The 17,243-nt window shown below is 51.8% G+C and overlaps 1 protein-coding gene across 1 annotated transcript in view; it reads left to right on the forward strand.

Annotated features, from left to right (window-relative positions):
• Window positions 1-17,243, forward strand: part of LOC144753768 (uncharacterized) — an 82,773-nt gene that overhangs the window by 64,082 nt on the left and 1,448 nt on the right. Inside the window, exon 4 of the mRNA XM_078641346.1 lies at window positions 17,046-17,125. Within this exon, the coding sequence (XP_078497472.1) occupies window positions 17,046-17,125 (80 nt within the window). The remainder of the gene's footprint in view (window positions 1-17,045; window positions 17,126-17,243) is intronic.

The raw sequence follows: 17,243 nt of genomic DNA on the forward strand, positions 1-17,243 counted from the left end.
TGGAATGTCAGAAACCGGTCCTCGGAAGCTTGTTTCCGGTCCAGGGAAGACATGGCTTGGCAGTTCGGGCTGGACTGTTCCCATGAGGCACAGGATCAGACTGATTTGCATATAGCCATGTCTGAACTGGGGTGGCAGAGGGGGCTAAAGAACGGTGATGGATTAAACCCAGATCTTTTGACTGGGTGTGAGTGTTTGATTGATTCAGATGCTCCGTCCATCACCACCCCCTTTTGTACCGCTTTTGGCCGCCATAAGTGTGGCAGGGTATGCTCAGACATGTGTCCCTTGCTCACTTTGTCACTGGATTGAAGCCAGCCGGGCTGAAGACGGCTGGAATGCCAGAAACCGGTCCTCGGAAGCTTGTTTCCGGTCCAGGGAAGACATGGCTTGGCAGTTCGGGCTGGACTGTTCCCATGAGGCACAGGGTCAGACTGATTTGCATATAGCCATGTCTGAACTGGGGTGGCAGAGTGGGCTAAAGAACGGTGATGGATTAAACCCAGATCTTTTGACTGGGTGTGAGTGTTTGATTGATTCAGATGCTCCATCCATCACCACCCCCTTTTGTACCGCTTTTGGCCGCATGAGTGTGGCAGGGTATGCTCAGACGTGAGTCCCTTGCTCACTTTGTCACTGAATCAAGCCAGCCGGGCTGAAGACGGCTGGAATGCCAGAAACCTGTCCTCGGAAGCTTGTTTCCGGTCCAGGGAAGACATGGCTTGGCAGTTCGGGCTGGACTGTTCCCATGAGGCACAGGGTCAGACTGATTTGCATATAGCCATGTCTGAACTGGGGTGGCAGAGTGGGCTAAAGAACGGTGATGGATTAAACCCAGATCTTTTGACTGGGTGTGAGTGTTTGATAGATTCAGATGCTCCGTCCATCACCACCCCCTTTTGTACCGCTTTTAGACGCCATAAGTGTGGCAGGGTATGCTCAGACGTGAGTCCCTTGCTCACTTTGTCACTGGATTCAAGCCAGCCGGGCTGAAGACGGCTGGAATGCCAGAAACCGGTCCTCGGAAGCTTGTTTCCGGTCCAGGGAAGACATGGCTTGGCAGTTCGGGCTGGACTGTTCCCATGAGGCACAGGGTCAGACTGATTTGCATATAGCCATGTCTGAACTGGGGTGGCAGAGTGGGCTAAAGAACGGTGATGGATTAAACCCAAATCTTTTGACTGGGTGTGAGTGTTTGATTGATTCAGATGCTCCGTCCATCACCACCCCCTTTTGTACCGCTTTTGGCCGCCATAAGTGTGGCAGGGTATGCTCAGACGCGATTCCCTTGCTCACTTTGTCACTGGATTCAAGCCAGCCGGGCTGAAGACGGCTGAAATGCCAGAAACCGGTCCTCGGAAGCTTGTTTCCGGTCCAGGGAAGACATGGCTTGGCAGTTCGGGCTGGACTGTTCCCATGAGGCACAGGGTCAGACTGATTTGCATATAGCCATGTCTGAACTGGGGTGGCAGAGTGGGCTAAAGAACGGTGATGGATTAAACCCAGATCTTTTGACTGGGTGTGAGTGTTTGATAGATTCAGATGCTCCGTCCATCACCACCCCCTTTTGTACCGCTTTTGGCCGCCATAAGTGTGGCAGGGTATGCTCAGACGTGAGTCCCTTGCTCACTTTGTCACTGGATTCAAGCCAGCCGGGCTGAAGACGGCTGGAATGCCAGAAACCGGTCCTCGGAAGCTTGTTTCCAGTCCAAGGAAGACATGGCTTGGCAGTTCGGGCTGGACTGTTCCCATGAGGCACAGGGTCAGACTGATTTGCATATAGCCATGTCTGAACTGGGGTGGCAGAGTGGGCTAAAGAACGGTGATGGATTAAACCCAAATCTTTTGACTGGGTGTGAGTGTTTGATTGATTCAGATGCTCCGTTCATCACCACCCCCTTTTGTACCGCTTTTGGCCGCCATAAGTGTGGCAGGGTATGCTCAGACGTGATTCCCTTGCTCACTTTGTCACTGGATTCAAGCCAGCCGGGCTGAAGACGGCTGGAATGCCAGAAACCGGTCCTCGGAAGCTTGTTTCCGGTCCAGGGAAGACATGGCTTGGCAGTTCGGGCTGTTTTGTTCCCATGAGGCACAGGGTCAGACTGATTTGCATATAGCCATGTGTGAACTGGGGTGGCAGAGTGGGCTAAAGAACGGTGATGGATTAAACCCAGATCTTTTGACTGGGTGTGAGTGTTTGATTGATTCAGATGCTCCGTCCATCACCACCCCCTTTTGTACCGCTTTTGGCCGCCATAAGTGTGGCAGGGTATGCTCAGACGTGAGTCCCTTGCTCACTTTGTCACTGGATTCAAGCCAGCCGGGCTGAAGACGGCTGGAATGCCAGAAACCGGTCCTCGGAAGCTTGTTTCCGGTCCAGGGAAGACATGGCTTGGCAGTTCGGGCTGGACTATTCCCATGAGGCACAGGGTCAGACTGATTTGCATATAGCAATGTCTGAACTGGGGTGGCAGAGTGGGCTAAAGAACGGTGATGGATTAAACCGAGATCTTTTGACTGAGTGTGAGTGTTTGATTGATTCAGATGCTCCGTCCATCACCACCCCCTTTTGTACCGCTTTTGGCCGCCATAAGTGTGGCAGGGTATGCTCAGACGTGAGTCCCTTGCTCACTTTGTCACTGGATTCAAGCCAGCCGGGCTGAAGACGGCTGGAATGCCAGAAACCGGTCCTCGGAAGCTTGTTTCCAGTCCAAGGAAGACATGGCTTGGCAGTTCGGGCTGGACTGTTCCCATGAGGCACAGGGTCAGACTGATTTGCATATAGCCATGTCTGAACTGGGGTGGCAGAGTGGGCTAAAGAACGGTGATGGATTAAACCCAAATCTTTTGACTGGGTGTGAGTGTTTGATTGATTCAGATGCTCCGTTCATCACCACCCCCTTTTGTACCGCTTTTGGCCGCCATAAGTGTGGCAGGGTATGCTCAGACGTGATTCCCTTGCTCACTTTGTCACTGGATTCAAGCCAGCCGGGCTGAAGACGGCTGGAATGCCAGAAACCGGTCCTCGGAAGCTTGTTTCCGGTCCAGGGAAGACATGGCTTGGCAGTTCGGGCTGTTTTGTTCCCATGAGGCACAGGGTCAGACTGATTTGCATATAGCCATGTGTGAACTGGGGTGGCAGAGTGGGCTAAAGAACGGTGATGGATTAAACCCAGATCTTTTGACTGGGTGTGAGTGTTTGATTGATTCAGATGCTCCGTCCATCACCACCCCCTTTTGTACCGCTTTTGGCCGCCATAAGTGTGGCAGGGTATGCTCAGACGTGAGTCCCTTGCTCACTTTGTCACTGGATTCAAGCCAGCCGGGCTGAAGACGGCTGGAATGCCAGAAACCGGTCCTCGGAAGCTTGTTTCCGGTCCAGGGAAGACATGGCTTGGCAGTTCGGGCTGGACTATTCCCATGAGGCACAGGGTCAGACTGATTTGCATATAGCAATGTCTGAACTGGGGTGGCAGAGTGGGCTAAAGAACGGTGATGGATTAAACCGAGATCTTTTGACTGGGTGTGAGTGTTTGATTGATTCAGATGCTCCGTCCATCACCACCCCCTTTTGTACCGCTTTTGGCCGCCATAAGTGTGGCAGGGTATGCTCAGACGTGAGTCCCTTGCTCACTTTGTCACTGGATTCAAGCCAGCCGGGCTGAAGACGACTGGAATGCCAGAAACTGGTCCTCGGAAGCTTGTTTCCGGTCCAGGGAAGACATGGCTTGGCAGTTTGGGCTGGACTGTTCCCATGAGGCACAGGGTCAGACTGATTTGCATATAGCCATGTCTGAACTGGGGTGGCAGAGTGGGCTAAAGAACGGTGATGGATTAAACCCAGATCTTTTGACTGGGTGTGAGTGTTTGATTGATTCAGATGCTCCGTCCATCACCACCCCCTTTTGTACCGCTTTTGGCCGCCATAAGTGTGGCAGGGTATGCTCAGACGTGAGTCCCTTGCTCACTTTGTCACTGGATTCAAGCCAGCTGGGCTGAAGGCGGCTGGAATGCCAGAAACCGGTCCTCGGAAGCTTGTTTCCGGTCCAGGGAAGACATGGCTTGGCAGTTCGGGCTGGACTGTTCCCATGAGGCACAGGGTCAGACTGATTTGCATATAGCCATGTCTGAACTGGCGTGGCAGAGTGGGCTAAAGAACGGTGATGGATTAAACCCAGATCTTTTGACTGGGTGTGAGTGTTTGATTGATTCAGATGCTCCGTCCATCACCACCCCCTTTTGTACAGGACTGTTCCCATGAGGCACAGGGTCAGACTGATTTGCATATGGCCATGTCTGAACTGGGGTGGCAGAGTGGGCTAAAGAACGGTGATGGATTAAACCGAGATCTGTTGACTGGGTGTGAGTGTTTGATTGGTTCAGATGCTCCGTCCATCACCACCCCCTTTTGTACCGCGGAATGGATATAGGCACTTGAATCGCCTCATGTCATCTCCAGAAATGCCTGGCAGTCGCATTCCGCAGTTTAACATTGCGGCGGGTGCTGCTAAACAAATATATACTTAAATATGGAAAAAGAGGGGGCATGGCCAAGAGCATCAAGATGGCGGTCGCACTTTAGAAGTGCCCTGGACCCCTCCGTCATCCGGTCCTTCATCCACTGCATCAATACTGCACTTGACGCCTGAGGCTTGAGCCGGGCGGTCACTCGTTTGTCTTGCTACCGGATTTTTAAAACTTATTGCGAGCACTTGCCCTTTGTGTCCTCTCCCCCCCTGCACTAGCGCGCGGATTTAGCGCGACGCTTGTTGTCTCACCGATTGTAGGGTGAAGGCATTATTTTAATCTTCTCTTTTAAATAAATAGATTGCACTTACTGAATTTAGCGCTGCCTTCCCCCAGAGTGTCCGGCCGATTTCAGGGCTGGTCTACCTGGGGCACGGGCGGAGTTACAGAGGCGGCCATCTTGGATAGGGCTATCCTCCCTTGGGGCCAGAGGCACCAGTATAAAAACAAACGGCTATGGCTCCGCGCAGCGGACGCGTTCAGCGGGCGTGCCGTATTCGCGCCGGAGTCAAGCCAGAGTCCAGCCCGTCTGCGCCCGTCTGCGACAGACCGGGGTGCGGGGCGGGTCCCCCTAGCCCTTCGGTGCCACCTGACAGGTTGGAACCACCCAGGCATATTCTACACTATACTCAACAGGAGCTATTGCTCCTTCGCCCAAGTGTGACAACCAGCTGTGTCCACCCTTCTCAAGCTGACTTACTACCCCTGGCATGAGGCATTTGTGGGCAGACCTTTCAACTCCCTAGGAAGACCAGACATGATATATCTAAAGCTAATATGATATTACTAAATTGCAGGTCGATGAAAAAACATAAACTTGAAATATATGATCTATTAGCTACAAACAGCCCTGATGTACTTTTCCTCACCGAGACGTGGATGGACGAAGATTCGTCTCCTGAAGCGCTCGAGGCAACTCCTCCTGGGTATTGTCTACTTCGTCTAGATAGACATAAACAAAGAGGGGGGGGGGGGGTTAGCCCTTATTTATAAATCTGAGCTAGAATGCACTTTAGTGAAGGCCACGTTACCTAATAGCGAAAGTGGCTTATTCACTATCAAAATAGGGCCGAGAAATGTCATTCATGGGCTGCTGGTGTAGCGGCCGCCTGGTGTGGCGGGGCAGTTTGGTAACCAGCTTCTAGATTACATTACTCAGCCGGCACTCCGATACAAAAAATTCATCATTTTAGGCGATTTAAATCTCCATTTTGATGATAAGGAATGCAGGGAGGCACAGGATGTGGCTGTAGCATTGACATCTTTGGGGCTCAACTTAAAATCCACTGCCCCATCACATCAACTTGGCCATCTCCTAGATCCCATCTTTGCTAACTGGGAGGGCATTAAAGTCTCCATTCCTGTTAGAATAATCTGGTCAGATCACTTTATCATCCCGTTCACAGTAGAAAAAAACCCCTCTAGAAAATAAACTCTTTAAACCCCCTCCCCTGAAACTGAGAAAATGGAAGAATTTCAATCAAGAAGCTTTTAGAGGTGCACTACAAAAAAATCCCCCTCCACAAAGTAACTCTCTTGAGGAGGCCTGGAATAGATATGAAAAATGGGTGACTACTGCACTGGACGAGATAGCTCCTTGGACTTCCAAGCCCCCTGCTAGGCAATCTAAAACCGCCCCCTGGTTCTCGGAAAAACTTAAACATGCCAGATCCAGATGTAAAAACCTAGAGCGTAGGTGGAGAAAACATTATAATCCTGAGGATAAACTGCATTATAAAAGGGAATTAAACAAATATCAGAAACTGGTGAGATCAGAAAAAAGCTGTCACCTCAAAAGCAGAATTGACTCAGCTAACAACCCCACCAGAGAACTTTTTACTATCTATAGAGAGCTTACGGTCCCAACCAGACTGGAAGCTCAAGATTCCTACTCGAAAGAACTGTGTGACTCTATTGCCGATTTTTTTATAGGCAAGATCGACAAGATCCATGCCACCTTCACGGTGGATGAGACCCACCCGAGTAAACATGCAGACGCCAAAAACATCTACACGGGGAATTCTTGTCTCACTTGCTTTGTTACACCAGAGAGGCAAGAATTAGTAAGCATTGTCAGCAGTATACAATCTGGCTCGCCTTGCGATGTCTGCCCGCCCGCTCGCTGTAAAGGATTCATGGAGACTACAATAATAGATCAGATCAGTCTTATTGTGTCACTCTCATTCCAAGAATGTCAGGTATTGGATGCGTGGAAAACTGCTCAGGTAATCCCCCTTAAAAAGAAACCCAACATCCACATTTCCCAGTTCCAGAACCTTCGCCCTATCTCCCTCCTCCCCTTCTGCGCTAAAATCGTTGAAAAGGTGGTGAATAAGCAGCTCATGAGTTATTTGGAGGAACATTCTCTCTTGCACCCCACTCAATCGGGTTTTAGAGCGGGACACTCTACAGAGTCAGCCCTACTCTTTTCCACCGAGGGCCTAAGGAGCATAGTGGATGATGGAGAGACAGCAGCGTTGGTTCTATTAGATCTTAGTGCAGCCTTTGACACCGTGCTGCACTCAACGCTGCTGTCTCGGCTGTCTGACATGGGAGTAGAGGGACGGGCTCTAGCCTGGATAGAGTCCTTCTTGGTCAACAGGAGCTTTCAGATGCACTGCCCCCCCTTTAAATCCTCTCTCAGAAACGTAAGCCACGGGGTCCCACAGGGCTCGAGTCTGAGCCCTACTCTGTTTAATATCTATATGGAACCCCTGGCCCGTATAGTTGAGACATTTGGGGTGGGCATTGTCAGTTACGCTGATGACACCCAATTGATGTTTAAGCTCACGCCCGACCACAGAGAAGATGCCACCAACTTTTCGAACTGTCTTTCATCGGTGGCAGCTTGGATGAGCCGCAACTGTCTACGCCTTAATGGCGATAAAACCGAGTTGCTGGTTGTGGGGAAATCAGTTTCAGCATGGTCACACATGGGGTGGCCTGCGGAACTAGGCAGTCCACCTCGTCCTGTGGAATCGGTGCGTAATCTGGGCATAACCCTTGACTCTGATCTCTCTTATAAATCTCATGTCAGTAAAGTGACAGGCAGGTGCTTCAGCATACTGAAAGCTCTCCGTAAGGTGTTAGATCTCCTACCCATCGACTCCAGAAAGACCTTAGTCCACGCCTTGATTACCCCCCACCTTGATTACGGTAATGCCTTGCTTTTAGTTTTGAGCCAAAAAGGACTACACCAACTCCAGTGTGATCAGAATGCCGCAGCTCGCCTTGTACTCAAACTACCCCGCAGAGCATCAGGGAAATCCGCTCTGTTCAAACTTCATTGGCTCCCTATTAAGGAGCGTATTAAATTTAAGTCCCTTTGCTTCGCTCATCGTATCGCTCAGGGCATAGGTCCGGACTATCTTCAAAATCTTCTCACGATACATCGCCCCATTAGGGACCTGAGATCAGCCGGTACGATGATGTTTAAACTCCCCAAAATCACCAGAGCGAGGATGGGCGGACGTTCGTTCAGATACTTAGCTGCTAAGTGCTGGAACGAACTCCCGCTCGATCTCCGGATGGAACCCTCTGAAATTAGGTTCCGGAGAAAACGTAAAACTTTTCTCTTTCCCCGGACGTAACCCCTGTTCCTTTTCTGCTCCCTTTTGACCCACCCCTGTCCTTTCCTTTAAGCTATTTTGCAGTATTCAGCGCGGGGACACACTGTTTTTTGTGTAACCAGGCGCTTTATAAATGGTTTTATTATTATTATTATTATTATTACTGCCATCGGAGAGTACCTACCCTGCACCTGACTGCCTGTCTGTCTTTAACCCTCGAGCCTTCCCTGGAAGTGATGTAGGTGGCATCCAAGCCCACAGGCAGCCCTTTCTGGGAAATCCTCCCTCGTGGCGATCCTTGGGGACCTGCCTCTGAACTTGCTTGCTGTATACTCCCCTTCCCCTCCCTACTGACCTCCACACTTTAACGTCTCACCACACTGGTTGCCGCCCTGTCCCTGGGGACGACCATCATTGGGGGAGAATGTAACGCAGTTATGGACCCTGACATTGACACTTTTCAATCAATCAATCATTTCATTTGTATAGTGCACTACTCACCCGAGGGGGTCTCAAGGAGCTGAGGGGTGGGGGGCGGGGTAGCAGCTACTGCTCAAACAGCCAGGTCTTGTGATGTCTCCTGAAGGTCAGCAGGTCCTGGGTCTGATGCAGATGGGTGGGGAGGGTGTTCCACATCTTGCCTGCAAGGTAGGAGAAGGATCTGCCGCCGGTGGTGGTTCTGTGTATGCGTGGGACGAGGGCAAGGTCGGCGGAACGAAGCTGGTGATTCAGGGTGTAGAAGGTGGGACGCATGTTGAGGTATGCTGGTCCGGCATTGTGGAGTGCTTTCTGAGCGTGGGTGAGGAGCTTGAAGGTGACCCTCTTGTTAACTGGGAGCCAGTGCATGTCCTTCAGGTGGGCAGTGATGTGGGAGTGGCGGGGGATGCCGGGGACGAGGCGTGCGGAGGCGTTCTGTATACTTTGAAGACTTTTCTGGAGTTTGGCTGTGGTTCAAGCATAGAGGGCATTGCCATAGTCCAGTCTGCTGCTGACAAGGGCATGGGTGATCGTCTTTCTGGTTCTGGTGGGGATCCATCTGTGGATCTTGCGAAGCTTGCGGAGGGTGTTGAAGCAGGAGGAGGAGACAGTGTTGACTTGTTGGGTCATTGACAGTGATGAGTCCAGGATGAACCCCAGGTTGCGTGTGTGGTTGGTGGGCATTGGTGCGGCTCCCAGCTCAGCCGGCCACCAGGAGTTGTCCCAGGCGAAGGGGGAGGGAGCCGAGGATGAGAACCTCTATCTTGTCTGAGTTCAGTTTCAGGCGACTGTTCTCCATCCAGTTGGCGACAGCCTTCAGTCCTTCGTTGAGGTTCATTTTGGCGGTGGCGGGGTCCTCTGTGAGTGAGAGGATCAGCTGGGTGTCGTCGGCGTAGGAGACGATGTTGAGGTTGTGCAAGCGGACGATGTTGGAGAGTGGAGCCATGTAGACATTGAAGAGGGTAGGGCTGAGGGATGATCATTGGGGCACGCCGCATGATCTTGGGGGCTTCAGAGCGGAACGGAGGGACGCGGACCCTCTGGGTTCTGTCGCTGAGGAAGGAGGTGATCCAGTCCCGGACCCTGTCGCTGATTCCTGCGAGGTGTGTGCGAAGGGTGTGGTGGCAGAAGGTGTCGAAGGCGGCCAAGATGTCCAGGAGAATGAGGGCCGTGGTTTCACCATTGTCCAGCATGGTCCTGATGTCATCGGTGGCAGCGATGAGGACAGTTTCAGTGCTATGTTTTCTGCAGAGTTCTGATTGGGACTGGTCCAGGATGATGTTCTCCTCGAGGAAGTGGGACCGTTGTCTGTTGACGATCTTTTCGATGATTTTCGCCGGTGAACGGGAGCAGGGAGATGGGCCGGAAGTTCTTGAGGTCCTTTGGGTCCGCTGTAGGTTTCTTGAGTAGTGCGTTGATCTCAGCGTGTTTCCAGCTTTCCAAGAAGGTGGCGGTCTCGAAAGAGCTGTTGATGATCTTCCGGAGTTGGGGTGCACTGATGCGGTTGGCTTTGTTGAAGATGTGGTGAGGGCAGGGGTCAGATGGTGAGCCGGAGTGGATGGTGTTCATGGTCTTGATGGTATCGTCATTGTTGACGTGGGTCCAGGAGACCAGGAGGTTGGTGAGTCTGGGGGGTGGTGAAACTGCGTATTATCGGCTGTTGGTGGGGTCTGGGCTTTGAAGCTGTCGTGGATGTCTGCGATCTTGTGGTGAAAGAATGTGGCTAGTGAGTTGCAGAGGTCTTGTTAAGGGGTATTTGTTGGTGCTGGAGCTGGGGTAGGAGAGTTCCTTCATCAAGTTGAAGAGCTCTTTGCTGTTGTGTGCATTGTTGTTGAGTTCCTAGAAGGAGGTCCTTTTGGTGTCTCAAATGAGTTGGTGATGCTTGCAGCTGGCGTCCTTGAGGGCAGCGTGGTTGTCCGGTGTCTGTTTGTGGCGCCACTTCTTCTGTAGTTTTCAGCAATTGCGTTTGGACTCCTGGAGGTTGGTGGTGAACCAGCTGGTCTTTCTGTGTGTACGTCTGTTTGAGGGTTTTTTGATCAGGGCAAGAGTGTTGGTGCAGTCATCGATCCATTACCTGAGGTTGCAGGTGGCTGTGTCTGTTGGTGGGTTGTGGGCGAGGGTGGTGATGAGCTGGTCTTCGGTGATCCTGTTCCAGCTGCGGTGGGGGATTCATTGCGAGTGGTGGTGTGTGGTGGGTTTCTTGAAGGTGAAGTGGATGCAGTGGTGGTCGATCCAGTGGAGTTCGGCAGTGTGGCTGAGGGTGATGTGTTTGCTGGCAGAGAGGATAGGGTCTAGCGTGTGTCCGGCAGTGTGGGTGGGGACTGTGACGAGCTGTTTGAGTCCGAGGTTGGCGAGGTTTTCGAGGAGGGCGATGGAGTTGCTGTCGTTGGTTTTCTCGAGGTGGAAATTCAGAGGTCTCCGAGGAGGATGTAGTCTGTGGACGCAAGGGTGTGCGCGCTGACGATGTCGGTGATGGCGTCGATGAACTGTGGCCCGGGCCAGGGGGTCTGTAGATGAGTGTTCCTCTGAGGGTGGTGTTGGGGTCGATGTGGATCTGGAAGTGGAGATGTTCGGCGGTGCTGGAGGTGTCTGCCGTGCTGGTCGAAATTCTGAGGGTATTCCTGTAGACGATGGCAATTCCTCCTCCAGGTCTGTTGTTGCTGTCCCTCCTGGTGATCTTGTAACCATCTGGGATGGCAATGCCAATGTCTGGTGCCGAAGAGGGGTTCAACCAGGTCTCGGTTAGGAAGGCGACATCTCGGGAGCCTGAGTCAAGTAGGTCTCAGAGTTCGATGGCGTGCTTGCGGACAGAGAGGGTGTTGAGTAGAACGCATCTGAGGTGGTTGCTTCCTGTCCTGACAGGTGGGGCGGGACATGCAGGTGTCTGGTGGCTGGTGAAGCTGCAGTCTCGGCAGGAGAAGGGTCCGTGTGTGAGTCTCAGGTTGGCCTGGACGCAGTCTGCTGATCGGCCGATGTTGAGTCTGTGGAGGAAGGGGGCATCGTAGCGACGGTGGGTGTCGTGGCACTCGTGGGGGCCAGGGGTTCTGGCACTGGGCACAGTCCAGGCACGGATGGGCGCAGACAGGCTTGCCTTAGGCGCGACCGTGCATCGGCTGCCATTAAGTAGGGGAGGGGGGCAGGACTGGAGGTGGGGAGGCAGGAGCGGGGCTGCAACGGTGGGCGGGGCTGTAGCAGCAGGAAAAGGCTGCCGTGAATGGGTTCAGGATCAGTAGGGGTACTGTCCTGTGCCCCGAGTGTGAGTAGAATTAAATTCAAATAAAATAAAATAATGAGAACAGGAGATGAGTCTCCTAGCAGGAGCAGACCAGGAGGCCCTGACTGCGTCGCAGGTCGGTGCTCAGCCTGCCGCGAACCTGGAGGCGAAGGGCTTCTAAGGCAGAGGCAGGGGGCTCAGTGAGCGGAGCTGCTGGGGAGAGTGCTTGCCTGGAACAGAGGTCTAGGTGTCACACACTGCTAAGGCCCCTTCCACCTCCAGAGTCGCTCAATCTAACCTCCTGTCGAATTGGCCTTCCACTTTATGTCTCGGGGACACCTGGAGACTCTGGCAACCGACAACTCAACTTTACACCCACACATCAGCTTCCCATCACAGGTACGCACGACTCGATTATGTTTTCCTGCCGGACCTGGACTTTCTAGCAATTCAAGATGTCACCATCCTCCCTAGACGTTTATCGGACCATTCCCCTGTGGCGATGCGGATGAGAGCCTCCCTGAATCGTCAAGCCAGATCTAGCGGCTGAACGCCTGGTTCCTCCAGGACAAGGACTTCAGGGACCAAGTGGGAGATGAGCTCCACCATTACTTTACCACTAATTACGGGTCAGTTTCTCCTCCTGGCACCCTATGGGAAGCCGGTAAGGCCACCATCCGGGGCTTTGCCAAAAGGTCAACTCAAACTTAAGCATGTGAAGCACAACTCCCGCCTCACAGTCCTGGAGGCCCAGGCTGTCCTAATGGAGGCTCAACTTCCGGAGGAGAGAACTAAAGCCCACGATAGGAGACTAGCGTTTCTGAGGGACGAGATTAAGCAGACCTCCCTGCAGGCTGCCAAGCTGCTGTAGAGGTCCTCCGTAGTGCGAGTGTATGGGTGGGGAGACAAAAATGGGAAACTCCTTCACCGTCTGGCCACTTACCCGATGGCCAACCGTATCATCCCTGAGGTGATCGGCTCAGATGGATTGATCCAGCGAGCCCCTATTGCAGTGGCCCAATGCTTTGCCGCACACTACACTACTCTTTACTCTGCACAGTCTTCCACGTTTTCGCTCCTGGAACTCCTCCAGCGCAAACAGTTTTCCCTCCTGTGACTCAGTGAGTCTGAGGCGGAGGTGCTAGACCTCCCTGTCACCTAGAGGAGATCAACGATGCCATATCACATATGGCTGCAGGTAAGACACCAGGGCCAGATGGACTCCCGCAAGCATTCTCTACGTCCTATCGGGACACGCTGATTCCCCACCTTCTAGAGGTGTATCAGGAGGCATCTGATCAAGGCTCATTCCATCCCGAGATGGATATGGCCACTATCGTAGTGATCCCTAAGTCTCAGCCTCCCTCAAAGCACTGCCCTGATTATCGCCCCATCTCCCTCATTAATTTGGAGCTCAAAATATTCGCCTCAGTCCTAGCCAATCGCATACGACCGTACCTGGCCAAATTGGTCCACCCCGACCAGTGAGGATTTATGCCCTTGCTGAAAGTATCATATAGGTTCGGGTAATTATCTATTTACTTGCTCCCGGGGAAAACGGCACTGCCTCAGATGTCTCCACCTCCATTTAGCGAATCGACAATAGCTGACCCCCTATTTATCTCTCCTTCTTGTAGATTTTGAGAAAGCAATCAACAAGGTGGATTGGCGATACCTGGAGGCGGTATTGATGGAAATGGGTTTTGGAGCCCCTTTCTGCGGCCTGGTTAAGGCACTCTATTGTAAACCAAGGGCCCATGTACTAGTCAACGGTGCCCTGTCACACCTCTTTCCCATCAGAAGAGGCACAAGGCAAGGATGCCCACTCTCGCCCCTCCTATTCGCGTTGGCGCCCTTTGCCTGTCTTGTCCGATCTGAACAACTACTCACGGGATGGAGATGGTCTGATTTGGAGGAAGATAAGATCGCCCTCTATGCTGATGACGTTCTGCTATTCTTAGCAGATCCAGCTCAGTCAGGATCAAGATGCCTCCGGCCTTGAGTCTTTTCGAACAAACCTCCAGTCTTCGATTGAACTCGGCCAAATCCGTTCTGGTCCCCCTTCACCTTTCGAGATAGTGCTTTGATTGGCATTTGTCGATACCTCTTCGGCGACAGCCCTTCAAGTACCTGGGTATCTGGGTTGCCCTCCTCCCTGACCTAGCTTGATCACTCAACATAACCTTGCTAGTAAAAAAGGCTCTGGCTGACCTCCTCAATTGGCAAACACTGCCATTGAACCCAATAGCTCTATTTAAAATGATGATCCTGCCCAGATTCCTTTACATGCTTCAGAATACGCACCTCTCTTTCTCAAGGTTGTGGTTCCGAGAGCTGGCCAGCATGGCCACCAAGTTCTTGTGGGGAGGTTGGAGGCCTAGGATGGCCCTCGCCCAGTGCTGGAACACCACCATTTGATGGAAGCCTGGGGATGACAAATCTCTACCTTTACTATCTAGCGACTCCGCTCCTCTCCGTGCATGATTGGTTTAACAGTGGCTGGTCTGACCCGGCATACCGCTTGGAGCTAACACCCTAGGCTTGTTTTACATTCAGGGGATGCTGTATGGGAGCGCCATTTCCCAAACTCTACCTGAGGTCACGCGCTGGGTGCTTTTGGCCTGGCAGGCTTCTCTGCGTCACACCCACTGGTTGGATAAATTGACCCAACATACCCCTTTGTGATGTGGCACATGGCTCGGGGAGGTTGCCAATCTCTCTGGTTTTAGAACGTGGGATCTTATTGGCATTTCACTGTTGGGGGACATCTGGGGTGGGAGCCACATACGCACTTTACAAGAATTGCAGACTCGCCAATCCCTTCACGCTTCCCAGTTTTACCGTTACTTACAGATTAGCCATGCCCTCCACTCTCACATCTCAGAAGGCACCTCCCTGCCCGAATGTAGCCCGCCCGAAGCTCAGACCATGGCCGGTGACCTAGGGAAGGGAGGGATCGCCCGTATCTATCTCTCCCTTACCAATAACACTCCCAACACACTATCACAACTCAGGGACAGATGGGAGGGTTGGCTTGGGTCCCTGGAAGACGCTGATTGGAGGGATGCATTGATGGCTTCCAAAACAGTCACAGCCTCAGTAAGGCTTTGCCTAGTTCAAATATACTGTCTTCTCACTGCCTATCTTACACCGCTGCGTCTCCACCGCACTGGGCTCCGACCCGATGCATCCTGTCCCCGCTGCAGCCACCCACAAGCTGACTTTTATCACATGGTATTGGTTTGCTCCCCAATCACGCGCTACTGGAAGTCAGTAACCACGGAACTCACGGAGGTCCTGGGCTGGGAGGTTCCCCTTCACCCAATGATTGTCCTTCTGGGTATCACTGAGGGGATGGATGGTTCCAGAGCTGAATAACTCTTCCTAAACACGGCACTGATGGTGGCCAAAAGGGACATTGCTGCCAACTGGCTGAGCTCGGCTGCCCCACCATTACGCGCTGGCACAGAGGAGTGGATTGGTGCGCCGCACAGGAGCGGCCCCTGTACGAGGCTAGAGGTTGCCCGAAGAAATTTCTTAGAATGTGGGGCAAATGGGTTGGGGTGGTGGAAGACTAATACTCCTAATGAGTAATTGAGGACTGGAATGGGTGCAACACTGTTTTTGCTTTTGCCTTGTCTGTCAGCCTATCTATCCTGGTGTAATGTTCTCTTGTATTTGCTTTGCACGAATAAATATACGAACAACTGGTATTGTTATCTATTGTTGGTCTCTCACAAAATCAATAAAATTGGTTATAAAAAAATGAAATTATGGAAAAAGAGCTGCTTACACATAGAAAGAAAGTTTTTACACTTACACGCCACATAGTGGGTTCTTACAACAGAAACATGATCTTATTATATATTGTCTACTGTAATATTTATGCTTTGTACATTTGTTGTTTCCTCGCGGTGTTATGTCTGTAGACCAAAATGAGTCCCACTTTTACAGGCACATTGTCATTTACAGCATCTATAGCTCTAACTCTCACTAATGCGAGACCTAGTGCACTGCAAATGCTTGTTTACATTGGGTTGTGTCACGTGAGCACCGGGCGAAACATTAATAAAAATACCCCTTTGAGACTGTGTATTCAACAAATCTTGATAGCACTGCAGGATCCGATGGGGAGATGTATTCAAGAGTAGGATGTCCAGGTCTGGAGTGAGGGCGGTAATCTTTGGTGATAGGCCTTGAAGTTACATTCAGAGGAACATAAGAAGGAGCGAGGTGGGGTAGACATAGGACTAAGAGAGGAGGCCACCTTCAGATGGGCACTAATGACCCAAGGAGGACAGGCTCGGGACTGGTCTGGAGACCATCTTCATTGGGAGAAGAACGACTCGGGAGACAGTAGACTCTCTGGGGAGTGAAGGTTCAGAACCAAAGCTGAGAAGACTCACAGTTTTGGGGCTCTAGGATTTTGGCGCAAACTAAGAGCCAGGGGCTATTTCCCAAGGACACCCAGCTTCAGCTGGATAAATATGAAGCTAATGCAATTTTGTGCCTTAGATCCTTCTTTGCAGCTTAAAGCAGGATTCAGTGTTACATGTGGATTTTATATTTATAACATCAAATAAACTGATGGTTGCGTTGTGAAGATTGACATGTTGCAATAATCATTTGGAGCTCTGTCTCTGACCAAACAAGGCTATACCCATCACCTTCTGTGAGGGACTGATTACTGGTGAAACTCAGGCGGAATAAATCCACACAATCCCAGGTGTGTTTGGTGTCAGGCCACTAGACCAGCATCAGAGGAACAGAATGGCCTGTGGCGGGGCAGGCCTAGCACTACGTGAGGACACTGCCTTGGAGGTTACCAGAATGTAAGGCAGAGCCACGTCAGTCAGACATGGAGACCCCCTTCAAGGGTTCCAGGAGAGGGCCAGTTTTGCATTACGGGTGACAACATTTTTGGGAGATGAGTGGGTGCAGGTTTACGGAAGGACCGGCTTGAGCTACATGCGGAGGCAACATCCAATGGGGCAGAAGGAGTATTCTTTGAGGGACAGTATCCTTTGAGGGAAGGAGGGGGTTGGCAACAGGTTTTGAGACCATCTTCAGAGGGGTAGAGACAGTGGTGGAAAATCATGAGTCACTTTTCAGGACTCCTAGCAAAGTGCTCCTCTGCAGGTGCCCAGACACACTCATTCATTCTTATTTTGAACACGTTGAAAGTATTTTTGTGCAGTGTGAGGATGTACCACCCAACATTGAGTTTCTCTTGTGTCTCCTCTCTCCACCCTCTGTAGCTGCACCGCGACGAGACTCCCTTCAGATACACGTACCCTGCACCCAGCAGGGCCCTGCAGGACACAGCACTTGGAATCAGGTATGCACTTACAGAATATGGATTATACAAAGTGAACCGTTTTCATCCTGTGGGCACTTGCAGCATGTGTGCGCATGTATAGGTGTGCACGCTCACACAACATGGGAAGGTGAAGCCC

This window comes from Lissotriton helveticus, chromosome 5_1 (assembly GCF_964261635.1).
Source record: "Lissotriton helveticus chromosome 5_1, aLisHel1.1, whole genome shotgun sequence".
NCBI lineage: Eukaryota > Metazoa > Chordata > Amphibia > Caudata > Salamandridae > Lissotriton > Lissotriton helveticus.